We start from the raw sequence: 27,863 nt of genomic DNA on the forward strand, positions 1-27,863 counted from the left end.
TTTATTGAAATTAATTATTCCACATATATGCTTTATAAGTATAAGGTATCTAATTCAGTCATTTTTTTATATTCTTATAATTTAACATTGTTTCTACCTTTTTCATTCTTTTTTTTAAATTATTGAAAACTATCACCATTTTTTAACCAAACTAAGAAACTACAAAATTCTGATTCAAACTAAAATTCAATATGTATAATAATAAAATTAAATCCATAGCAATGTAATCTTTGGAATGATTCAAAAGCATCAATTTCTATTTTTACACAAATTTAAATTAAATTCATCAGATATAAAATTAACAAGAGTAATTCACATTAATAAAAAATAAAAAACATAATATAAATCACTCTAGTCGCATCTCTATACAAATTGAATGAGCTAGACTAGATTTGGAATTCTATATAAATCGAAACAGTCTGATTTGATTTATACATTTTTGCATGTTGTCCTAGTAAATCTAATAAACCTGTTTCAATTTATGCATGCATACATGCTATCCTAGTAAATCTAAGCACCCTGTTTCGATTTAGCCATGCACGTGAGCCTAAAGTAATTTGAAACAACCTGTTTCGATTTACACTTGGTATTGTCCATATATAATTCGAATGGGATTGGTTAGATTTACTGTGAGGCCAACCTATATAAATATGAATGAATATCAATTCTGTATGAGAGTAAAATACAATGGCTAGTGAGAATAGTTTTCTATTATTAGTACACTATGGAGGGTTGATTAAGAAAAAAATACATTTTGGAATTAATTTTACTGATAAGGATCCTTTTAATATTTTTTGAAACCTTCAATGAGTTTCATTGAGTTCCTGAATTCTATAATCCAAAAACTGGGGTTACAAGGCGTGAAACGGGTTGAAAAATTATTCTATAGAATTCCGATTTCAGTTTTGCAAGATGACGTGAAGTACGATTCATTCGTCACAGGGAGCGACAAAGATTTGGAAGTTCTATTCCATTGTCGTCGGCAGTTTACTTAGGTCAGGAGCCCTGAGTTGTTGGCCAAACTTGTAGATGTGGTCTCCAGCTCAGGTGGTTCGAACCGGAATCCCCAAGCTCCAGCAACGGCAGCCTGTTCTAGTTCGAGGCCTAGTGGTGCCTCCTCATCCGTGACTGTGATTGCGCCTGAGACGATGTTGGTTGTCTCTCCGTCCTTCGCAGCTGATCTAAACTACAGTGAAAGAGAAAAGGGAATGTTGTGTTTGGTTAGGACAGTTTTGGTGATTCTTTAGGAGGGATGACCAAATCTTATGTGCCATAGTTCAAAGGGTCAAAGGGGCTAAGGGTGTTAGTTGGGATTTTTGTGTTTTGGTTATGGGAACTGGCTGTGGTGGAAGGGTGCAGCAGGTTGGGGGGAAGATCATTAGTGTTAGTTGGGATTTTTGTATTTTGGTTATAGGGACTAGCTGTGGTGGAAGGGTGCAATAGGTTGGGGGGAGGATCATTAGTAACATCATCAAGGCTATCAGTAGCATTATTGGAAGTGGAATTTATGAGAAATGCACAAGCAGCAGCAGTAGGTTTAGGTGTAGTTCTTTCAGTTACAGCCACAACAGCAGATTTATTAGGAATATCACAAGGAGAACGGACAAAACTATCACAATTGGAGTGAGCAGGGCTATGGTAATCAGCAACAGTCATATCAGCAGCAAATTTATTTGAATTAAAGAAAGAAAAAGGTACAAGTTATATAGGTGCATCAAGATGTACTACATCAGATTGTTCAGGTATACTAGAATTTACTACTTTATCACACAAGCTGCTTGTATCAACATCAACATTCCTAATTGTATTATTACACAAGTTACTTGTATTGGCAACTTGGTGTGTGGTGTTGTGGTTACTCCTCTCTATACTATTACTACAATTTGATATTCTTCTATCTGTTCCTTCCTCTATTTCACTTTTTCTTTTCTCATTGTTGTTGTTTGTTGCTCTTTTACTTTCATTCTGTGCTCTCTTATCCATAGTGATAGTGTTTGCATTTATTTTCTTTTCTTGTTTAGCATCAGAAGCTTGTGCTTTATTTGGCTTCCAGATATGACTTAGTATCTGGATGTCAGTGAACCTATACAGTCCATTTTTAAGTTTGCCTTGGAGTAGAATTCTCTTGGACTCCTGACATTTAACAGAACACACATAAGGCCAAAACTCAAAGAACACACCATTGTCTAGTGCAAATTTTGAGACACTTATTAAATTTTTTGAAATGGTAGGTACATGAAGCAAGTTCTGGAGTTTGAAAAATCGGTTTGACATAGATGCATGCATGATAGATCTCCCAATATTAGCAATACTCATACCTTTTTTATTACCTCCAAACACTTGTTCAGGTCCCTGGTATTCTGAGCTGCTGAGTAGGTTTATTTGATTGAATGTGAGATGATGAGATGCTCCAGAGTCAGGGTACCAGCCATTGTCAAAACTGTTTGAGGTGAGCAGTGCTTGAGGAGGAGGATTCTGAGTGCTAGTAGTTGATTGTTGATTTTGTTGATATAGGGGTTGTGGGTGAGCATGAGGAGTTTGCTGGTGGAACACACTGTTTGGTGGTGGAGGGCCACCATTAGGGTTGTGAAGTTGGGGATTTTGATAGTGCTGATTGAATCGGTGAAAGCATTGCCAGACTGTGTAGCCAATTCTTCCATAGAGTTGACACTGGGGTTTGCTTCCTGACCACCAAGATCTGCCTCCTCTGGAGTTTCATCCTCTGCCTCGTCTTCCCGATTATCCTCTTGTATAGTAGCCTTCATAGGACTCTTTTGCTGCTGTGAATTCACTACTTGCTTTGCTTGATCCAGAATCTTTTTTAGCTAGATTTGCATGCACCATGGTGAGATTTGGTTTTCTAAATCTTTCATTTACCTCTTCTTGTGCAAGAAGCTGGGATTCCAGCTCACTAACAGTCATCGAGTCAATTCTTGAATTTACCATGGTAAGAAATGCACTAAATTCTTCATCTAATCCTCCTAGCACAAAATCAAAATGTTCCTCTTTTGAAAGTGGAGCACTGAGCGCAAATACAGAATTGGTTATCTTGTTAATTTTGGCTATGTATTCGATTACTGTTGTACCTTGTTTCTTGATCATCTTTAGTTGTGCCTTTAACATTCGTACCTTCGATTTCTGCCTGGCTGTGAAATATTTTTCCAGTGACGCCCAGATTTCGTGCACATAGTCATATTCAACAACTTTGTTCACGAAGACTTCGTTCATGGCAGAGAGCATCCACGCGACCAAACACTCATCACGTTGCTCCCAAGCTTCAAACTCTTGTGAGATTTTTCCTTCAATTTGATCTTGTTCTGAATTAAATTTGCTTGGAATTGAATTTGTAGTGATGTGACTCTATAATTTGTTTGCTTTGACACATGCAAGAGCCTGACGCTTCCACACTTTGAAATTGTCTTCATCCAGTTTGATTGTGGCTGGGAAGTTTGCGATTGATGCCATTGAAGCTTGTTGTGCTGCTTGAGTTAATGTAGCGGAAGGAGTGTGGTGATCCATAGATCAGAACTTTAGCTCTGATACCATGAAAGGTACCAGAAGCCTTAAAGTTGATTTAACGAGAAGGAAGAGAGATTAGAGCAGAGAAAAGTGAAATTGGGAATCCATTGAAGAAGTGAAAGGGAAAGTAAGTTCTCTGTTTGTTACAGTAAATTTTATATATGGTTAGTAAAGGGTGAGATGAGTGATTACAAGTTGGTTAGGTGTTGAGCTAAAGTCTAACTGAATGGTGCTGAGCTGTCATAACTAACTCAGCTATAAGGACTGAGTGTAGAGAGTTGTAGAAGGTTTCTCATTGTCTTCACTAACATGGGGTGGTGGAGTGTCTAGTTCAGGAACTCACGTGCATGGCTAAATCGAAACAGAGTGCTTAGATTTACTAGGATAGCATGCATGCATGCATAAATCGAAACAAGTTGATTAGATTTACTATGACTTCATAGGGCCTTTCCCACCATCATACTCAAACACTTACATTCTGGTGGCAGTGGATTATGTATCCAAGTGGGTGGAAGCTATTGCAACACCCACTAATGATACTAAGACAGTGCTAAAATTTCTTCAGAAACACATCTTCAGCAGATTTGGTGTCCCAATAGTACTAATTAGTGATGGGGGCACTCATTTATGCAATAAACAGCTTTACTCTACTATGGTCTGATATGGAGTTAGCCACAGGGTGGCAACTCCATATCATCCACAGACAAATGGGCAAGCTGAAGTCTCTAATAGAGAACTTAAAAGAATCATGGAACGGACTGTGATTAACCGGAGAAAGGATTGGGCAAGAAGCTTGGATGATACTCTGTGGACATACAGAACAGCATTCAAGAGTCCTAAAGGGACCTCTCCATACAAGCTGGTGTATGGAAAAGTCTGTCACTTGCCAGTGAAACTGGAACATAAGGCCTACTGGGCAACCAGATTCCTAAATATTGATGCCAAGTTAGCTGTTTCATTGATTAGATTTACTATGACAGCATACAAAAATATATAAATCAAACCCGACTGTTTCAATTTATATAGAGAGCTAAATCTAGTTTGCCTCATTTGATTTGTATAGAGATGTGATTGGGGTGATTCATGTTACGTTTTTCATTTTGGGTAATTTGCTTAAAGTTGGACGAATGTTAGTTTATTAATGTGAATTACCCAATTAACAAAAACTTCAATTTCATCTAAAATAAAAAAATACACATATTCTATTTTTTCAATAAAAGATAAAACAAAAATTCAAACTCAGATACTACAAGACGACAAGTGATGAGATGCAAGTAAGACAATGAGGTGAGGGAAGGAGGAGACAACAAAGATGTAGAGATGGGGAATAGAAGTAGAACCATAGATCTGTAGTTATTCACTTGTTCACCATTTGCAAAAATCTTAAAGAGGAACACGAACAAAGGCACATAAGGGAGGGAGACGCTCTCTGTAGAGAAGACGAATTGCCAAGAAGAGGTTGAGGTGGTACCATCGAAACTCCAAACCAAGGCAACAGAGGACAGTAGAAGGATAAAATTGTAAAAAAAAATTAGTATCTTAAGTTAGAAATTTGTGTCTCAACATTTTAAAAAAACACAAAATACATGTTTTTAATAAGTGCTTATATATGACTGTGTCTTTCATAATTTTTTACCTTAATAAACAAACACTATACACATACTTTCGTATCTATGTTTTGATGAATATGTATATTAAAAACAGATGCTGCTCCAGCATTAATTACGTGTCACAACAAATTACGTGTCATAACAAATAAATTGGAATGCTGAGGGTAATGATTCGACATTGAAACTAATTAGAGTTATAGTTAGTATATAATTGGGCAGTATTTCACACAACCACGTTTTTTTTCCAAATTTTTCTTATATTTTGTGACATAATTTTTTTTGGACAAATCCTTGTGTTTTATGACTTAATACATAATAGATAATCAAACTAGAAAAAAAAAAAGAATGACCGTTAATCTCGATTCGTTGGTTTTTTGAAGGTTTTGGTGTTTTTTAGTTGTCCTCAACTAATATTTTTTGTGACAACTGCAATGTTTTTTAGATTGCGCATAATGATGGATTTCATGAATGCACAAAACACATTGAGATTGATTGTCACTTTATCTGACAATGTCTCTTTGTTGATCCTGTTCGCTTCATTGCTGTTGGAACTTTGGATAAAACTGTTGATACCTTTCCAAAGGCTCATCGTCTTATTTGTTTTCGAACTCTAGTATCCAAACTCAAGATGGTATCTTTAACTCTCACCTGAGTTTGAGGGAGGATGTTAATTAGAGTATAATTAGAATTCACTTAGATCAATTAGTATCATTTATATTTATATAACATATCTGTATATTAATTATAGGATTGTATGCTTTTATTGCTTTAATTCTTCTAACACCTATATATATTTTTGTATATTGTACCTTTTAACACACTCAATAATACATTGTACACATTACTCTCTTATTTCTAACATATACCATAACGAAAATAGATCCTTTCCTATCCACACCCTTATAAGGCATGCTTCGTTCCCCTCTCCAACCGATGTGGGCCTTACAATCCACCCCCCTAAGGGAGCCCAGCGCCCTCGCTGGCACATCGATTCGGGACCGGCTCTGATACCATCTGTAACAGCCCAGACCACCCGCTAGCACGATATTGTCCGCTTTGACACACAAGGCCTCACGGTTTTTTGCCTTTGACGATAGGGATGCTAGCCGAAGCCCCCCACACTCACTCGTCAAAACGCGTCATGCTAGGGAGAGGTATCCACACCCTTATAAGGCATGCTTCGTTCCCCTCTCCAACCGATGTGGGCCTTACAATCCACCTGAGAGTCGTACCACCGTAATATCACTGACTTATGACTCGAGCATAAGAATTTGAATATTAGGGTGTTACATTAATACTTGAGAAAATGAAGTGTAATCTCTCAGACTCTCACCTTTAATTTTATAAGTGGAACCAAAAATAAATATGAAAAAGAATAATAAATGATTAAATTTAATATTGGACGCCATTCATTTTTTTCCATTAAAAAAGATTCACTCCCGTACTATAACTAATTTGGTGACTAATTTTTTTATATCCATGAAATTAGTGTGCACTATATTTAATTTGATTAGGATTATATATTTGCATGCAGTATCCTAATCCATAATTAGAAAAGGCAAAACAACTTTATATTTTAAGAAGTTTTTATATTATGAATGTTTTATAGTGTGTTAAAGAAAAAGATATGATTACTTTAAAACAATTTTGGTTGATATGATTATGTTTACTTAATTTAATACATTAATCTTATGTTTCATCAACATCTGCAACTATATGCTTATTAAATTATGGATGGATCAAAGTCTCAAATAGTGCCTTGAGACCTAGCTACTTTGCTAAAAGGATGAGCTTCAAAGGCCAAAGCATACCATATTTTTTTATTTTTTATTTTTAAAGAAGGTGCTTCCAAAGAGTCTTTGGTCTTGTCTCTTGCTGCCATATGAAAGATGGTAGCAGCGGATAAGCCATTTATCTCAATTAATTCCTGTTATACAAAAAAAAATAATAATAATAAAGTGTTATTTTGATCCCAAAATTTGAGATGAATTTTAATTTAGTTTTTAACGTTTTAAATATTTTATTTCAGTTTAAAAGACTTTTAAATATTTTATTTTAATTAAAAAATATTAAGTGAATTTAATGTTGTTTCGCAATTAAATTTGTCACAAACAATTCGTATATTAAAGAGCTAACAACATTCGGTTTTAATATGTAAATAAAATCAATCCATTAACAATTATCAATATAAAAAATTTTTCTTTAATTTTAAAGCATTGATGATTGATTGTAAGGTTTTGGAGTTTTGTATAAAAAAATTGAGAAGAAAAAGTATTATATTACAATAAAGTTTTAGTTATATTTTTCTAACATATGAAAAAAGATATGACTCATTAACTAACTAGTAATGTTATTAATATCTACATCACTCATTCGATTAACTATTAGTGTCAAATTTAACGGTAAGACAATATTAAATCTGATTAAAACCTTTTGAGACAGAAATAGAATGTTTGAAATATCAGGATCCAAATTAAGATTTATCTTAAACATTAAAAACTAAAATAATACTTTACTCTATAAAAATAAAATTATTGAAAAAAATAAATTTTTTGTTTTTGACTTTTTAGATTTTTGTGCAAAATTTTAAAAATAAAAAATCAAAACATAAATCAAACGGACCATATAGTGCAAGTACATCTTTCTTAAAACTCAACCTAATTCTCTTGGTTAACTTATTGAATATCCTAGACTAAATGCTTAAAAACCTAATTGACTTTTTAGATTTTTGTGCAAAATTTTAAAAATAAAAAATCAAAACATAAATCAAACGGACCATATAGTGCAAGTACATCTTTCTTAAAACTCAACCTAATTCTCTTGGTTAACTTATTGAATATCCTAGACTAAATGCTTAAAAAACCTAATTAACTGCTCTCTGTTAACCATTTGATTAGAAATGTTAAAGTTGATTTGGTAATAATACTATCAACAAGTTGTTTTCAGTGTTTGAAATGTAATTTTTGAATACAGACAGAAATCTTTCTAATGAGTCAAGGATCACTTTAGAGTTTAGACTAGTTTGGAACATTAAAAATAATAATAGTAGTGTATATTGTCTATGGATTTCTGAAGAAAAAACAAAAGGAACAATTCTAATAATCTATTCAATCAGAAAGACCAATTGTGCGCTTATATTCTCATAAAATTCCTATCCAGATCAAACTGCATAAAGTAGTTTGAATAGCTCAATTGATAATCATAATCAGCATGTAATCTAATGAGATCTGTCACTTTATTCTTAGTAATAGTTTTTAAGTATATGAACAACCCCTGCATATTGTATAGGTCTATAATATGTTAACGGGAATACAAAAGAACAATCATAATATGAATCTATATATTTGTAATTTGGTATTTATAAAAAAAATTGATTATAAGAGCATTTAATTATAATTTTATTATAACAAGTTTAATCATTATATTATAAACAAATACATAATAAATGATTCAATGGATATTTTTTGTGTATAAAAAACAAACACCTAATTTTTAGGACAAATGTTAACAAATATCACACTCGCTGAAAATTAACTTGCTATTAAAAATAAAAAAATAAAAACAAAATAAAACATTTTAAATTTTAAACTCTAAATTTGAACTATTAATATAAAATATAATAAATAAAAATAAAAATTTGTTTAATTAATAATATGTGCAATACTTTTTATGTATTAGTAAGAAACGTTCAAAAATGAGATAAATTTTAATAACTTTGAATATACAGTACTGTTAAAATATATAAAAAAGAAATTTTGTCTAAATACTCTTTTTGTTGGGATTAAACTATCTCCGATAAAAATGTAAGATCTCACATCGAGAAACGAAACATACTTTATAAGGGTGTGAATACCTCTTCTTGGCATGATGCGTTTTGACGAGTGAATGTAGAGAGTTTCGACTATTATCCTTATCGTTAAAGGCAAAATCGTGAGATTTTGTGTGCCAAAACTAACAATAAAAAATTTTATTGTCTAAATAATTTTTCCTTGGGATTAAACTATCTCCTGTAAAAAGATAGCAAAAGAGAAGTTAATGGGGTTCTCTGAAGAAAAATAAAGAATCAAAAGAAAACATGATGGATAGCAAAGACCAGGAAAAGAAGGAACAATTGCTGACGCAACAGTATCGCCACCCTAGAAAAGTAGATTGGTGGAAACATAAATATCAAAGCAAAAGGAACAAACTGGATTGGCTGAAGAATCAACATGTAAAAATAAATTATAAGAAAAAAAAAAGGATATAGAGGTTGTAGTGTAGATAGATAGTGTGAACCACATTGGCATATATATGTATGCTTACGTGAATCTGGCCATATTCTTGACCTGACCCCCAATGAAGCATGCGATTCTTGTTTGAGTGGAATGCAAACTCGGATTCGACTACTAAAGGTGATGCCTTCCTTCATCACAAACAAAGGTCAACTTGCCCCTCTTGCTCTCTTACAATGCCTCTTCATTATTAACAAACTCATCTTTCAGATAAATACACACAAAATCTTACTACACTAAACTCTCTATACTTTTACTAAATTTTTAATTATATTTTATTTTTTTTCAATTTAATTTTTATACTCTGTTTAGTTTTGTAATAAGATTCTTCTTAATATAAAAAGTATTAGAGTTAATTGAATATTTTTTTACAGATTAAAAATATCTATAATTAAGAATCTAATTAGATCTTTAATTGCATATTCTTTTAAAAAAATATTCTGTTAATTTTAATATTCTTCGTCCCACGACGACTCTCATCCTCGTGCTCCTCCTCGTCACCGCTTCCTCCTCTGTGTCACTTCTTAAAACCTCTAATACCTTTTTTTCGTAGAGAGAATATAATTTTACTATTTCTATTTTTAATTATTTATACACGTTCAACTCATTAACGAGGACTAACCAAAGGGTCAATTAGCTTCCAGGTAACTTTTGGTTAATGAAATTTATTAGTATGTATGTGGTTTTTTTCTTTTTTTTTAATGTGTTTGTGATGGTAATTTTTTTTGTTTACTTTGTATTCATTTATTTGATTTAGAATTTGTAATGTTAACTTAATTTAAATATGCCAATACCTAATTTTAAATGTGTTTATATTATTCATTTAATTTTAGATGTATTTATGTTGTTCATTATATTTCAAATTCATATATAAATTTTTTTATATAAATTTTTAGATATCTTTATTTTGTTCATTTGGTTTTAGATGTGTTTATGTTCTCAAGTTCGTATATAAATTTTTTTTACATAAATTTTGAATGTGTTGCTAAAATATTTAACATAACAAGAAAAGTAGTTACAAATTTTACAATGTGGTTTATGAAAAATCAGTGTATTGCAAATGGTTACAAGTTTTATGGTAACAAGCATAATAATAAATTAAATAAAAATAATAATAATTTTTAAAAATAAAAAATATGGTTAATTAAAAAATTAAAATAATAAAATATTAAATTTAAAAGCTAAATAAAAGACAATATTTAAAGAATAAGTAAAATTTCTCTAATTAAATATTAGAAATGTCTTCTAAATTAGTAAGAGTCAAACACCACTGGGTGGGAGACTCGTGCGCTAGGTCGCGCCTATGTCTCTCACAAGTCACAATTTGAAGCTTGGTGCATCATCACTATCATGATTAATCCAATTGACTACATTTTTAATAAAATGTAGTGTCAAAGTAATTTGAATAGAGCATTAGCAACGCCAAATATGTTTACCTTCTGAAGGACTAAAAGTTTACCGAAATCTCTCAAAATTTGTATTTTTTTTTTCATTTACACGATTTGTATTTTTTTTTTCATTTGCAGAAGCACCAACAGCTCCACTTAGGAATATCTTAATTTGAGGCTAGTATATTTCTGAGTGGTAGTATTATTATCATCATTTTGCAGCTTGACGTATATTGGATAAGAATGAAAAGAGGACATTAATTTAAAATAAGGTGAAAACTGGACTTCACGTGAAGTTGATAGTTGAGAGCCGTTAGATAATTTGACTGATTTGACTAAATTTTCATCTAACAGTTCTCAGCTATCAACTTCACGTGAAGTCAATTGCACCTGAGTTTTTATCTTAAAATAATGTGGGAAAACTTAAATACTAATACACACTAAAAGTTGTGTTGGAAAAGTGTTTTAAATTAAAAAACAAGATATATATATATAGAGAGAGAGACATCTGTTCCATTGTCCTTAGTTTTGGTTGGATAGAATAAAATTCAACAAATTTTATATCTAAACAGCTCATTTTCTAGAAAAAAAATGATATCTCGTAGAATTTTATATCTAACACATGATCGTGTTATGAATAAAATTGGGGATCCAAGAAAGCAGACATAAACACAATCATGAATATGAAAAGATCTGTAAGGATTAAACATTATTGCAGGTTCCTTTCAAGTAGTGATGAGCATACAGCATGAATTGTTTCATATATAATAACTTTATTTGTTAACAAACATGGAAAGAGTTGTTGGCATTACAATGCATGAATACCAAAATCAGCTTCCTTGTTGAAATGCGGGATCTTGAGCTTTGCATAAGCTTCATGGAAAGCACAATCAAAGAGATCCTGCTCTTGCAAATGGTCGCAATTGGGGTCGAAAACCATCACTGATCCATCATCATTACAGTGATTGAACCAGTCCAATTGTACTTTAGACTCATTGAATGAGAGGGGCTTGTTGATATTATTATTATCATCTAAAGTTGCAGTGGCTTCTGCGAGGTTAAGAGTTGTTATCATGGATGCTCGGTCTCCTCTTATCTTTCCCTCCTGAAGAAACCTTTTGCCTTATGTAGTACTTCTGAGCATGGCTAGCAACTTGAGTAGGAGTCTTCGTCACCACGAAATTCCGCGAAATGTTTCTCCAATCTCCTTTTCCATACTTCAAAAGCCCCATCAGAAAACGTCTGTATATATACAAACAATCCATAAAATTTCATAAGATAAGAAGATATCAAATTCAACTCAAAACCTTAAAATAGTAAATTAATAAGTCTCTCATCTTATAATTTTTTAATTTTTTTTGCTTTCTTTGATATGAGACTAACTTTATGTACTCCTCACACTTGCAGCATTAACAATAAATACTTTGCTCTTTAGGCAAATGATGAAGGACCAAAAATAAAAGTTGAATATGAATTTAGTTAGGTTACCTGTGCTCCTCCTGAGTCCAAGGAACACCTTTCTTCCTTTCTTGATCAGAAGAAGGTCTTGGGGTATTAGGCCTTCTTCGAGATCCATCATGGTTGTGGTGGTGAAGAAGCTCGAAGGTGAAAGAAGAGGCGATATAGCCGGGGACAGGGACCCGGCCGGCTTCTATATCATTGACATCTTCTTCCAGCTCTCTGTACTGCTTGATCACATCATACACACTCTTTCCGGGGATCATAGCAGCCACCTTCAGCCACCTATCCGGCGTCTCCTTGTCGAATATCGCCAGCGCACTCTCGAACTTCTTGTTGTCCTCTTTACTCCATTCTCTGCTGCTGCTCTGCCTCTCTTGCTCTAACAAATTCCAGTTCCAATTCCAGCCAGGATACACGCTTTCCAATTCCATCAAACCTTAACTAACTAACTAACTAATTAACTAACAACTTTGTGGAAATGAAGAGTAGCTAGAAAAGGGGTGTGTGCTCAGAAGCACAGAGGAAGAAAAACAAGAAGATGGAAATTATAGAGCTTTTGATGCAGACAAAAAAAAAATAAAATAAGGAGCATTAGAATTCGGAATCTTTTAAGTGTGATCAAGAATTTACTTTGATTGATTTCCTTGAGCAGCATAAACTTGGGAATCTATAAAAGTCATACCTTTTTGAATCGAGGAGAATCTTGGAAAAATCATTGTTGCACCGGAGTTTTTATTATTATGGACTATAATCCTAGTAGAGAGATCAGAATTCTGCAGTTAATTAAACAGAAAAAGAAGATTAAGAGGTAAAGATGTTTAAAATAAAAAAGAAATAAGAAGAATGTTTGGTTCTTCTTCCCTTGTATTGTGGTTAGATGAAATTAAAGGGAAAGGAGATAAAATTATAGGAAGAAAACAAGAGGAAGAGGATGCAGAAAGCTAAGACCCAATAGAGAAAAGAGAGAGATTCTTTTACAACGAAGGAAAGGAAAAAGCGGGAAACTGTTTTCTTTTTGTCGTTTCTTCATCAGGAAGCAACTATCAAATCAAAATACGTTACATATATACCACATCGATACACTATACATACAAAGTAATTAAAATGCACCGAAATATAAAAAGAAAAAAAAAAGAAAAAAAACACTTGTTATTACAAAGCCAAGTGATATGCATTTGCTATGTAACTAAATGGAATGTGAGACCTACCTGATTTTGATATCATACTCTATCAAACAATGGAGTTGATAGTGCATATCAAGGCTAGTATTTAAACAGAAATATTTAATAACAAAAAAAATTAGATAAGAATAATCCGAATTGTCTTTGTAATGATATCAACTTCTCTGCTACTGCCTTCGGCATCTTATATAAGCTGAGATAGTAACCAGCTATAGCTTCACTAGTGCTATTTGGAGGGGTTACGTTCCTCCAAGGGTCGAATTATTTGGCTGGTTTGTCTTGGTTGAGAGGGTGAATACTAAGGATAGACTTTGCAGACTAGGTGTTATTGATGTACAAGATAATATTTGTGTCTTATGTTGTAAGTCTATTGAGTCTGCTTGTCATCTGTTTCTTCGTTGTGAGCTCACTTGGCAGGTGTGGTGTGCTTGGCTATTCGCTCTTGGGAGGATATGGACTCTGCCAGGTAACCTACAGCAACATTTGGAGAGTTGGACGAAGGTTGCACTAAGTAAGCAAGAGAAGAAGCGGTGGTGGATTGGGTTCTTTGCGGTGATATGGACAATCTGGCTAGAAAGGAATAACAGAGTTTTCAATAACCAAGGCTCAGGTGTGGTGGAAATTATCAATAGGTCCTTTATGCTATCTGACGAGTGGAGTGGTGGCGAACCTTTTGGTTGTTGATGGCTATGCCGAAGATGACTAGAGGTTCCTTTACTTTGAGTTGTTCTTAGACGTGTTGCTCTTACGGTGTTCTTTCTTGACTTGTTGTTGCTCCACCTTGTTGTGTTGAGCATGTTCATTCAAAAAAAAAAATAATCCGAATTTATTTTATTTAATATTTATCTATTATTATAATAATTAATAAATATTAAATAAGATAAATTTTTATTTTTTTATTTTTTAATATTATTAATATTTAAATTGGTTTTTAATAAAAAATGAATCAGATTAAATATTTAATATTTTTTTATTATATATCACTCTTAACTATTAAGTATTACGTGGCACGTTGATAACATAATATTTAACAAATTTTATCTTACATGTTAGCCAGCCGCATTAATAAGAAAGAGTAAATAGACAAAAATAAACATAAAAGATTTTTTAGATTATAAAAATATACATGACAGGATCGAAATTTTAATATACACATGAATAAAACTAACTTACGGTTAAAGGAGCTCCATTTTCGTTAAATCTAGTGAATAGTGGCGAATACATTAATAATTTAGCACTATTTATTCTTTTTTTTTAATCTGAGGTAGAATATATCTTATTTCTTAATTTTAAAATAAACTAAATAAAATTATTAAAAGAGAGAGTATCTTTGTTGTACCCAAGTTGATGGAATTCTAATGTTATGACATTTTTCAGAGGTGTCAATAAAAGAGAGAGGTTGAAACTATGTCTAAGTTTGAGGATTGAAAGAGAATACCTTTACACCAGAACAGTTCGGGTGACAGTGTGACCCTAAAGGAGAGAAGTTGAAACTATGTCTAAGTTTAAGGATTAAAACTTAAAAGAGAGTACTTATACAAGAGAACAGCTCGGGTAACACATTGACACCGATCATTCGGCGGAGCTGTGTCAAAGAGAAAGAACAAAAAAACACCCTTTTAATTATGAAAAATGCTACCATGGCATTGAGGTCGTATTACTAAAATCGCGAACAGAACATAATTCAAAGAGATGATTCTTTCGATGTCCTTTGTACAAGATATGCTTATATTAAATTTAGTTTCAGACTGTGTTTATTAAAAGTCTTTTTCAATACTCAAATTTTTTTATCTTCATGTTCAATGAAGCAGAAATGAACAGAAATTTAAATTGAGATGTGAGTATTTCGCCTGAGTTAATGAAGTAAAACATGAGTACAAAGACAAAATCATTTGAGATGCTAATTTGTTGCAACATTCATTTTCATGGACACTCTTCTTTTTAATAATCTTATTTAGGTTATTTTAAAATTAGAAATAAGATATATTTCACCTCAGATCTTCAAAAAATGATAAATAGTGTTAAATCATTAATTTATATGTAACTATACACTACACTTAATGGAAATGGAATTTTTCTAAGGACAAATTAATTTTGTCCATCGTTAGTCATCTTTGATGTATACATTAAAATTTTGATTATATAGTGTATATTTTGTAATTCAAAAATTTTTTCATGTGTACTTTTATTTATTTACTCAATAAAAAAATAAACAGAAAGATTAACTTTATTCACGTTGATATCATTTTAAGAATTAAATTGAATTGTTAAATTTATAAAAGACCACATATATACGTGATTTTTCAAGATTTATTTTAATGATTAACCCATAAATATTAGTTTATTGAGCAATACTAATACTAAAAGCTTCTTATTTATTGAATTTTATTGTTATTTAAAAATATTATGTGTATATAAAAATTAATTATTAGATTAACTATTATATCTTTATATATAAATATATATTATTTAATTTATTTTTATATGTATTTTATATTTTATTATATATTTTATAAATTTAATTTGTATGTACAGACAATATAAAATGTTTTACAGAATTGTACAAATAATTATTCTCTTAGATGATTATTTATGTGGTCAAAATAAAAAATAATTATTTTTGCTAATGTGACATTATGTGATTAAATATACATATAAAATGATTTTATATTAACGATATATCAAAATTAAATTTTATTTTTTATATGAATAATTGATTTAATAATTGATTTTTGGTGTCTATATAATACGGTTAAATATTATTAGTTAGGAGGCATAATTAGTGATACTTTTACCTTCCCAATCACGGTATTCATGAATGTTCTAACAATAAAGTTTTGTGAGGATAACTTAGTTACAATGACGTGCAAATATCAGGTTTTACTTAATGTGGTTAACGCCAAAACGTAAACAGAACTTGACATGACAACTATTGGCAAGATGCACCTAACATTTGAGCAACGATATTGAGTGACTTCATGCTGCCTCAGGATGTGAGTAGGAAGACGCTACTTATTTTTTTTGGTGATTAGACACTACTTAATTTGAGAAAGTACAATTAAAACTAAGAAAATAAAAAAAATGGATATATGCATGGGCCCTATTGAGGAGGTAATGAAGATTTTTTTTAGATCAGTAGTAAACAATTCGATCTTTTTAGGGAGTACAGAATATTAATGTCAAGTGATTAAATTTAATTTCTTTCGGCATTGTTATCAAAGACTAAAATCAACAAAAAAAAACAAATTAGACGATAAACATAAACAAAAAACAAATTAGACGATAAACATAAACTAATAAACAAGTAAATAATACATACAGAATCAAAACATTCCTCAAATGTAATACGTTGAATTGGATTTTTTTGTTCTATACTTCCATCACCTGTTATAAGAAGTCAATGTACTTATTTTTTCTATTTTATCCATCTATAGTCCTTAATTATTGCCCTTGATTCCCACTCTTTTCTTGATTTGTATTCACTTTCTCCCTTGAACTTCACATTTGTGTTCTGCAATATATGTTTTATGTTACTTGTCTTATTTCTTAAAAATCTCAACTCCCAGTTTATATCTATATTTTTATGTAACCACTCTACAATGTATTTATTATCAACCATCATTTTTATATCTTCTTCTGTTACTCCTACCTTTTCGAAAACAAATTGCAAGGACATTTGCAGTCCAACTAGTAATGCATCTCCCATTGACTCATGACTCACCAAATCACCCATATAATAGTGTATTTCTTTGTTTGGTTCCTGTAAATATCCACCAACACAAAATATATTTCTATATGGTTTATACCAAATACAGTTCCACCATATCCATTTCCTGTCTTCTTTAAATTGCACTTCTCTCCTGTATACTTCTCACTTTTTTTTCAATCTACATTCAAGGCCATAGACCATAATTTTGAGCAAAAAGAGCAATGAAGAAAAAGGTGGTTTACCGACTCTTGCGCCTTCTCACACAAAACACAAGTCCCTTCACCTTGGCTTATGATTCCCTTCCTTATTAGTTTGTCCTTTATATTCAGCCTATCTGTTATCACAAACCACACGAGCATCTCAATTCTAGGTGGTACCAACCATCTCCATAAATCATCAAAGATATGTTTTATAGTTGGCTCCCATATATTTTTCCTTCGGCTACATTGATGAATGATTTCACATTGTATCTTCCATCCGAGCTAAATCTCAATGAGGCATTATCTATGTTACCTGCACATAAGAACACACTATCTAAAATGTTATTTAATTCTTCTATTTGTACTTTCTCCCTCTCAAAAAAAATTCCTTCGCCATTGGAGACTCCACACCCATGATGAACCGATCTACATCCCACACTCATATATAGTGCTATTCTTCTGATTTGAAATCGCAAATAGCCTTTAAAATTTATCTTGTAGTGATACATTCCCAACCCATATATCTTTCCACAACCTTGTTTCTTTACCTTTTTCAACACAGTTTCTCCATCCCTCCTTACAAATTTTTTTGTACAACTCATTCTTCTTTGCAAGGTTCACAATCTCCTTTCATGGACTATTGGATCCTTTATCATTGTGCTCTTCAACTGGCATGTTCTTGTCTACATCATAACAAGATCCAATTACTCTCTTCTACAGTGGTTCATTTTTTATCTGAGTACCTCCACCACCATTTAAACAACATGGCTGCATTTTTCATTTCTATATCTCCAACTCCAAGTCCTCTATGCTCTCTAGGTTTTTGAATAGTGTTCCATTTGATTGTTGGTATAAATTTCTTTTCTTTTTTGTTTTTCCAGAAGAATCTCTTTTGCACCTGTATAATTTTCTTTATAACTTCTTTTGGCATCTTAAAGAGACCAAGAAAATATATAGACAAACTATTTATTACCGATTTTATAGTTACCAACTTCCCTACTTTTGTTAACAAATTCGATTTTCAGCTACTTAACTTCCTTTCTATCTTATCCAAGATTGGTTTTCACGTTGCAACTCTTCTTGGACTTGCTCCCAACAGAATACCAAAGTATGTAATAGGTAGTGTTCTTACCTCACAATCCATTACCTCATTCAATCCTCTTCTATCCTCTTGTTTGCAATTCACCAGAATGATGATTGAATGATGATTGAGTATTAATCATTTTCCATCCTTATTCTAACTTTATGAAGTGATTGCATACACATTTCACATAAGAAAATGTCTTAGAAGTGTAAATAATATACTTTAATAATAAGATAATCAAATTCGTTAAGATTTAAATTTAGGCTATCATTTTTATTTTATTTTATGAGTAAAGTATCGTTTTTATCTGTAATGTTTGGGGTAAGTCTCAAAGTTATTTCTAACGTTTAAATCGTCTTATTTAAGTATTTAACATTTCAAAATTGACTCAATGTTGTTCTATCGTTAGAGATCTGTTAACAGAATTGACGTTGGGATAAAATTGAGATGATTTTGAAACGTTAGGAACTTAAATAGGACGAAAATGCTGAGAAAAAAACGATACATAATTACATGTATAGAAATAAATTTTAATTTTATCCTTCAATAATATCAATTTTTTAGTACATAGTTATTTAATTATTTTTAATCACATCTAAGTAAATTATACTTAATCACATTGTTTTTGTTCTAAATAAATTTATTTTTTATAATTTTACTCTTAAAAATTTTTACTCATCATAAAATATTTGTAGAATGATTAGTACATAAATTTGTGGGAGAAAAATAATACATATACAATAAAATAATATAATTCTAGTCATTCTACAAATATATTAATATGTTTGAAATAATATTTAATAGGATTTAGATTTTGCAAAATTAATTTATGTATTTGGCTTTCTCTTTTGAGATCCAAATACATCGTAACAAAACAATTATATTTTCTTTTATTGATCATTATGAATTTCTTATGTTCATTTATAATGTTTTTAATAACTAAAATAAAAATAATTAAATATAACTAAAATTGTCTATAAATTATTCTACACGACACTTACGGATACAACCAAATATAATTTAAACTATGACTAATTATTAGGATTTTTTATTTTTATAAATTAAATAAAGGTAATAATTACTAAAATAAATAATTTTAAAAATATTTATCGAAATAAATACTCCTCTCTTATGTGTTTACTCTGTAAATGAATATTTATCTCGTTTACAGTGTAAACGACGTTTACAATAATCCAAACTTTTGGCATGCAATTAGTATATAAAAAAGTAGGTAGAAGAGATTAAATAGATATATTTGATCAATTTTAGTCTATTTTAAGTGATGAGGATTAACACGTTTACTTGGAAATTATTAAACTGCTCATTATTAATACGGTATCCGCTATTTAAAAATTTAAATAAATGTAATTTATTTAATAATCCAGTTAATGCATGTTACTACTTTATTGGTATATAATATGAAATCTTTTTTACTTAAATTATATTTTAAATTTTTATGTACTCCTATGCAATAAATAAAATTTATATATACTCCAATACAAAAAACAAAAGGAGTGAGTAAATATGGAAGAAAGCAAATGTGCATTGTAAATATTTTAATGTTTTAATTTGTAAATTAGATATTTTAAAGATTAATCATGTTATATGTACATAGTAAATAACCACCGGTATACATATTGAACAAAAAAATCCATAAAGTGCTCTCATTCTCGACTCTCGACAAAATCTCTAACTCGAGTTCTCTGTTTGATACGCGTAATAAAAAGATGGAAGACCAAAGGCACGCGCATGAAATATTAACTAAGAAATGAACGACTAATACTTGGCTTTCTTTATAATTTTCCCAAAAAAAAAAAAATTGTCAAGCTCATACAAGAAAATGCGCCAAAGAGGATACACAAACAAAATTAACCAAACCTACTTCTAATAGGAACTATCACTAAACCACAGTGACAGGGTATCTAATTATATTTCCCTCTGAATGTATGGCATCAACGCATATAATCAAGTTATTAAAACAAATTTTCAGTGTTGCGTGTTCTTGCTTAAAATAACGTCTCATGCTTCAACAAATTGCTTGAGCTTCTGCAACCAGACCAAGTATTCCCTGCTATCCTTGTTGATCATGTACTCATGCAAGAAATTGGTTGTGCTAGGCTTGATTCCTCTAATTTCTAAGTACTTGTGGAAAGACTTTTGGAGGCCCTCGTCCAAATCCCTGTAAGACAGGAACACAAAAGAAGTTCAGGTACACTACCAGAATATTGAACTGTGAAATGAAAAGATTCTGAGTGCAAGGTGCGGAGACTTACTGGAAGTCTGGTCCTTCGTATGCAATCTGATCCTCGCTGGGTTCCGGATTCTTAACAGACAAGCTGTCAATGACGACCTCATCGGGGTAAGCCACACAACTGAATTCCAGATAGGGCCCATCCTTCTTGTAAACACTGACTGAAAGCGGAATGCTTGACTGAGATGCTCTCTCACTCTCATCGTCGTCGTCACGACCATCATCATTTTCTTCCCCGGTGACCAGATCAGGCATGTGCACCTCAACCTTAATTTCCTCACCTTGATATGTCCTTTCAAGCATTATAGTCTGCTGTCCCGGCTGATCAAGTATCTTAAAAGGGAAATTACTTGGAGCCTCATCAACCTGTCTCCATAACACCAAAAAAAAGTGTGATCATACAACTACTTTCCCAAATTTCAACAAGAAACTCCCAAAATAAATCATAGTTTAAATATAACTTTTGTACCTATAGTTGTATTCAAATTTGATCTGTCCAGATAACATAAATATTTTCGTACAAGTCCACATAGTTTCTTACAATTTATGCTTTAGTGACCAAATAAAGAAATAAATAAAACTATAAGGACCAATACTTCATAAAATTATGAATAATTAATTATAAAAAAAATACAATTCAAGAGGCAAGTGGTGAAAAGAATACAATATTGGTATTTAATGGCAAGAACAAAATAAAAAAGAGTAAAGCACATCACATATAAGAAAGAAGGAAAAAAAGCACTAAATTTATGATACACACTTCAAAAGAAAAATGACACTACTAAAATTAAATAATGCATAGAAGTTTATGTGAAACAATGCTACAGCAACATTTTTTAGTCAACGAAACATCAAACCAGTGGAGGGAGCTAGAAATAATAATCAACCATCGTAATAATCATTGAATTGAGCTGATTACCGAATCCCTTTCATTATCAAGATAATCATTTCACAGAATGATGAAGAAAGAAGAGCAAAGAAACTTACAGTGTGATTGTCGGTTTCCTGGGCGCAAGTGATCTCCGATTCGATGACGCGGAGAAGGTTCTCGTCGGAGGTGGGCTTGTTCTTATAAGCCAAAGAAGAAAAACCGAACGTCGGAACCGCCGAGTCCTTTTGCAAGTTCTGGTTGATGGCGCTCAACAAAACGGTGCAGTAGCTACTCTGCCGCTGAGTGTTCTTCAACAATTGCCCTGCAATCACAAGAGGCCTTGCGAGAGATCCAGACCTGCGAAGAATCGAGCTGAACGCCATTTCCGAAACTGAGGGGAAGAGAAAAACAGCCGAAGAGGGAATGGGGTTTTAATAGGGTTTAAGAGATTTGGGAAATTTTCAAACCCTAAAACTTGTAGTAATGTTACGCAAGTGAAGCTCTCTAGTATTCGGCCCATTCTCTTTTTCGGACCGGTCCATAAGGGAAAGGAGTATTCATCAAACAAAAAAAAACTAATGTTGCCATAATAAAAAAATGAGTTCTATGTGACAAAAATACCAAAACTTTAAACAATAAGACTTGGAATAATGTTATCTATGACTGATTTTATTATGTTAGACTAAATTGGTTGAACTTAGTTACTAAAAAGACTTAAATATGTAGATTATTCTTATTTTATTCATTTCAAGATCTTGCATTTTCTTAGAAGATATTTGTTGAGTTATTATAGCTTATATATCATGTATTCTTTATGTACTCTCACTTAAAAATAATTACAATAATAAGTCTATTATTGATAAAAAAAATCTAAGTAACACTTAAATTTTTTTGTGTGCATAATTACTTAGTTGGGTATTTTGTTAAATTGAGAATAATTATGCAAAACAATAACTAGGTAGAGGTTGTAGTTCTTGTTTTATGGTTGTTGTTTTAATTAATAAGTTGGAGTTTCGGTTCTTATTTTGTTGTTGGATTGTTGTATTAACTTGTTTTGTAATGTTCTTCATCTGATTAATTTGTTACTTTGATAAATTGTTGTTCTGGATAATGTTCTTGACTTTGTAAATTGTGATGGTTAGTTTAGTGTACTATGCTTGATATTTTGATAATTTGTTAATTTGATAAATTGTTGTTGTTGTAGTTTGATTTTTTTTATTTTGATTTTTTTATTGTTGTTTTGATCTTAATTTATGTTTTTTATTTTAATTTGTTTTTATTATTGGATTGTTGTTAACCATGGTTCAGAAAACTAAACTGAATCAGCTAGTTGAATCGGTCTAACCGAAAACTAACAACACAAACAGTTTAATCCTCCACTTAAAACCGCTTCTCAACGAACCAAACAAAAATTATTTTCTATCGGTATTGATTGATACTAGTGAAGAAATGGGTTACTGCATGCACAAGGCGAGATTCGAACCCCACACTTATTTAAAGGGACGAGTGAGCTGATCACTCGACCAACCCAAATTGGTTCTATTTAAAAGTTTACTTCATGAATTATAACTCAAAATTATTTAGTTACATAGTCAACAATCGCATTAGAAAATTCTATCTTTTGATTTAGTAGAATGACAATGCAAATTAATTATACTGATGTAAACAGCTCAAAATAATTGTCACCATTGTTGAATATTGTTAATGACTTGGACATTGTGCCTCTTCTTAATTAGTCGGTAAATTTTCTTCTAAACAATGGCTGTAACCTATATAGGCTATAGCCTATAGTGAATATGATAGTTTGTTCATTTCCCTTTTTATATCTCCGTTAACTTAATTTTATTCTACTCTGCACGTTAATAATTTTAGTTTCGTCGTGTTGTATTTTTTTTTATTAAGAAGCACGAATATTTTTTATTGAATTATCGTATTTACAAGTCAAATACATTTTAAATACAACAATTATTTAATATATAGGCGTAGGCTTTTTTATATTCAATTACATCATAATTAAAAAATAAAAAACAAATAGATCCTTCATTTTTTATTTTGAAAACAAATAAATCATCAATTAATTAAAAATAAAAAACGTCTCTATTTTTTAAAATATTAGACATCTAAATCTTTATAAATGATCTATTTGTTTTTATATATTTTAGACGAAAAAATTTAAATATTTTATATTTAAAAGAAATATTGTTATATTTTTAATTAATCAAAAATTTATATATCTTTAAATTATAAAGTCAAAAATTTATTTATCTTAAAATATCTATTTAAAATTATCTCATGTATCTATGTGTGTATATTTAGTATATATGTGGGGTATCTGTATTTTACGAAAATTAAAATTAATATATTAATGTATCTCATATCATGTATTGTGTTTGTATCAATATTCGTAAATTTTTGTTATATAATTCTATTTTATTATATATTTCTAGCTATTATCGTGTTATAATAACAAGAGTCAGAACTCAAAAGCGTTCAGGTATTAGAATATATATATATATATATATATATATAACTAAAAGAGTGAAAGTTCTCAATTATTGATACACAAAGAAGTGTTTTATTGGATTTGTTTGGATGAGATTTTATAAAAAATATTTTTAAAAAAATAAAAATAATTTTATATTTAGATATTTCATATAAAATATTTTTTTATTTAATAATTATATTTGGATATAACAATATAAAAAATATTTTTTGTTTATTTATCATATTAAAAATATTTTTTAAATAAAAAAGATATTTTTAAAAAGATATAAATTATAATTTTTAAAAGATATTTTTTAATTTTTTAATATTTTTATTTTTACTACTAAAATTTTATCTAACATATTATTAAAAAATTTTAAAAATTAATTTTTTTTAATAACTTAAAAACATCCAAATAAACACAATATTATAAAGAGATTTTTGCTATAATTGTTAAGATTTAAGAACAATTTTGAACAACCAAAATCCCTTCCCCCAAACCCCACCTACCCAACCCAAAAAAAAAGCACTCCCTAAGTTCTTTTAATAAATTTATTTTAAAGGTTTTAACAAATGATTTATATTAAGCCCACATTTCAGCACAAAACTCATTGCAAAATGAAAAATTTTAGGAGCTAAGCTATTTTTTCCCCATAATTGATGATATGACCAACAAATTTCGTATACATATTTGTCAAGTTTTTGCACACATATATTTGAGTGATGTACGCATGAAATAATATACTCTGCATACACACAAATCACAAAAAAAAAAGTGTATGTGACTAATGTTTTTCAGTCAACATATAATTAATAATAACTAGATGTATTTTAATTAGAAAAAGTATAGGGTACCAACATATTATTTATCAATTTATTACCAAAAATAATTAATTATTATATTTTAAACACATATATAAAGAGACACATAAAAAAATATATCTATAAATACACTTCTATTAAATACAGCTATAGAAAAGATATTTTTATTAGATGCATTCACAAAGACACTTCCAGTAAACACAGTTATAAATAAGAGTTGGCAGAAATGCAGCAGTTGGTAATGTAACGGAATTGTTTTAATTAGCATGTAGTCTACTTGTTTCTTAAATAATCTTTTTCACTTATTTTTAAAAGTATTAACAAGTATAATAACCCGTACCATGCATGTGATAAGATTGAAATTATAATTCTAAACTTTTGTGTTAAAATTAATTTCAATTATAATAATTTAATTAATAAAAAAATAAATTGTATGCATTTTTTTAATATAGTGTTAATTGTATTAACTATAAAATAGTTATTTATTCTACTTTTTTCAATAAATCAAACATATATACTCAATATGAACATAAATAATCTAGTAATACTTAAATTCACCAACAAAGTTTTATATGTTGGCTTACTCTGAAGTAAGAACATATCAAAATCAACTCAAAATAAAGTACAAATTAATAGAGAATCCTAATGCAAAAAGTTTTGCAATAAACAATAAATAATTTAAACCTACTGAATAACAATTCAACGCTATCCTTTGATACCTGCAAAATATATATCTGAAACAACATTGTATCAATGTTAGTATATAAAATTATATGATTAACGTAATTATAAAATTGTTTATCAGGAGAATAAAATAATACGGATTTTTATGATAATTTTAATATTCTCAAGCTATTAATGTACAATAAGAATGCATTATCCATTAGCTCCTAGAATTGTTAAATTTTTTTAATTAATAGTAATAAATTTTAATAAATAAATAAATTTAAGTAAGACATTTTGTTATTACATTTTTATTATAAGCTCTCAAAAACTTTTCTATATACCACATTCATCGTGCAATTATCTTCCAAGTGCACATGATCTTGCGACAGCAGCACTTGCAGACCATCTTTACTGGTTACCCTTAGTAACGTAACATACAATTGACCATGGGTAAAAACTGGCCTTGGAAGGTAAATTCCAACTTTCGATAGAGTTTTTCTATGGGACTTATTTATTGTCATTGCAAATGACATGATAATTAAAAATTATCTTCTTTAAAATCTGATCGATAATGTTTCATTATTTGAAATTAGATTTAGTATTGAGATAAGAACAATATTTCCAGCTTTATTATCGATTAAAGTTTTGCACTCTATCACATGATTTTGGAGTAAATAGAGTTTAGTTGAACTGTGTTTGTATTAGAAAAAAAAACAAAAGGAGTTGTATAGATATATGTTTTGCAATATTTATTTACGTTAATTTTTATTTTTCATAAGCTACTGTTACTTTTAAAATATCTATTTAATACATCATATGTTAATATTAATAGTATTTTTTTAAAAGATAGTTTTAAAAATAATTATAACATGATTATAAATATAATATAAATAAATATGTCAAATAAAAGGTTAAATCAATATGCTTACTAATGCCCTTGTTAAATTTTGCAAATTGGATAATTAGTATGTATTTGGTTGCTTGGTGATCACATAGATAATTGAGTAGTTGAGTTGCAAATTAATTCTACAGTGTGCATTTAATTTTTTCTCATTTCTTAATAAAAGCAGAAATTAATAGAAATAAGTAATAATATATAATAAAAAAAGATTTTGCATATGAATAGATAATAATCTATTGTTACAAAACAAATTATAATTGTAAAATTTTAAATCTTCACATATTGCAAATCATGGAGATCAACCACAGTATAATGGCCACTTTTTTCTATTTTTGACCATGATATAAGTTCTCCTTTTCCAGTCAAGAGTCTAATAACATTTAATTAAAAAAAACGAATTAAAAGCATGAAATTAAAGACAAATAAATGAACAACACAATAATAATAATAATAATAATAATACAAATTAACTACGTACCAAATAAGTTAGCCTTTTCATTTGTTTGTCTCAATATATCAGCATGTGATCGAGAAAATTGAAATGATTGTCAGGAATGTTACGATCATCGATTGTACTTACTATACGTGACTCCTTTTTAAAAGTTATTCTACACACATGTGTAGTCAGAAGATAAATTCTGTTTGATTCCTCAATCAGAAAAATTTGAGAAGACACAAACCTTCCCCTTGATTAAATCATTCTCAAACATCTTTGTCAAATAATTTTTGTTTGAACAATGAATTTTATCACACTGTAAAACAAATTAAAAATGAAGACCATTAGCACTTATAACTCTATTAAATCACTTGAAGAAATCATAGAGGATAATCAACATACCTTATCATCCATGAGAACCATTTTTAGGTAAGCTATCTTACTCTTGTCAAATTTGGATGAGACTTTCCATAACCTTATAATCCTTACCTTTATTTTCCAAACCTTTTCATTACATAATCTATTATAGGTAATAATACTGTTGATAGAATCATAGCTTATAGCCATTAGGTATTAAAAATAATAAAGAGAAAAAAAAATGAATGAGGTACGAATTTTCAACAATTGACTATTACGACTTATATATATATATATATATACACACACACACATAGTACGGATTTTTAATGGAAATACTTCCTATAATTAGAAAAAAAGTATATAAATAGAGACACCTGCTATATCTGCTATATATATATATATATATATATATATATATATGTTATTCACATTAATTATATGCCAAATTTTTTTGAAAGAAATAAAAGAGGAGATATATAAATATGTATAATATTAATGCTATATATGAAGTAGGTTTAAATTGTTATAATTATAGAGACTTACTATAATTATATCAAATTTAATTATGACTATAAATAAATAAAATAGATAACGATCAATACTATTTTTTTTATATTCAAAATATACTGTAAAGATAAAAAATAAAATC

At 29.9% G+C, this 27,863-nt stretch overlaps 1 protein-coding gene and 1 pseudogene across 1 annotated transcript; both read right to left on the minus strand.

The window, feature by feature from the left end:
• Positions 1-11,468: 11,468 nt before the first annotated feature.
• LOC130942007 (transcription factor DIVARICATA-like) lies at positions 11,469-13,198 on the minus strand (annotated as a pseudogene).
• A 6,991-nt stretch (positions 13,199-20,189) lies between these two features.
• Positions 20,190-21,989, minus strand: LOC130941424 (uncharacterized protein At2g39795, mitochondrial-like). Its single transcript, XM_057869920.1, has 3 exons — positions 21,662-21,989; positions 20,697-21,040; positions 20,190-20,602 (listed from the first exon to the last, which is right to left on the minus strand). Exons 1-3 carry the CDS (start codon positions 21,926-21,928, stop codon positions 20,443-20,445), a joined length of 771 nt encoding a protein of 256 aa, XP_057725903.1. The 5' UTR covers positions 21,929-21,989; the 3' UTR covers positions 20,190-20,442.
• Between the last annotated feature and the right edge of the window lie 5,874 nt (positions 21,990-27,863).

This window comes from Arachis stenosperma, chromosome 7 (genome assembly GCF_014773155.1).
Source record: "Arachis stenosperma cultivar V10309 chromosome 7, arast.V10309.gnm1.PFL2, whole genome shotgun sequence".
NCBI lineage: Eukaryota > Viridiplantae > Streptophyta > Magnoliopsida > Fabales > Fabaceae > Arachis > Arachis stenosperma.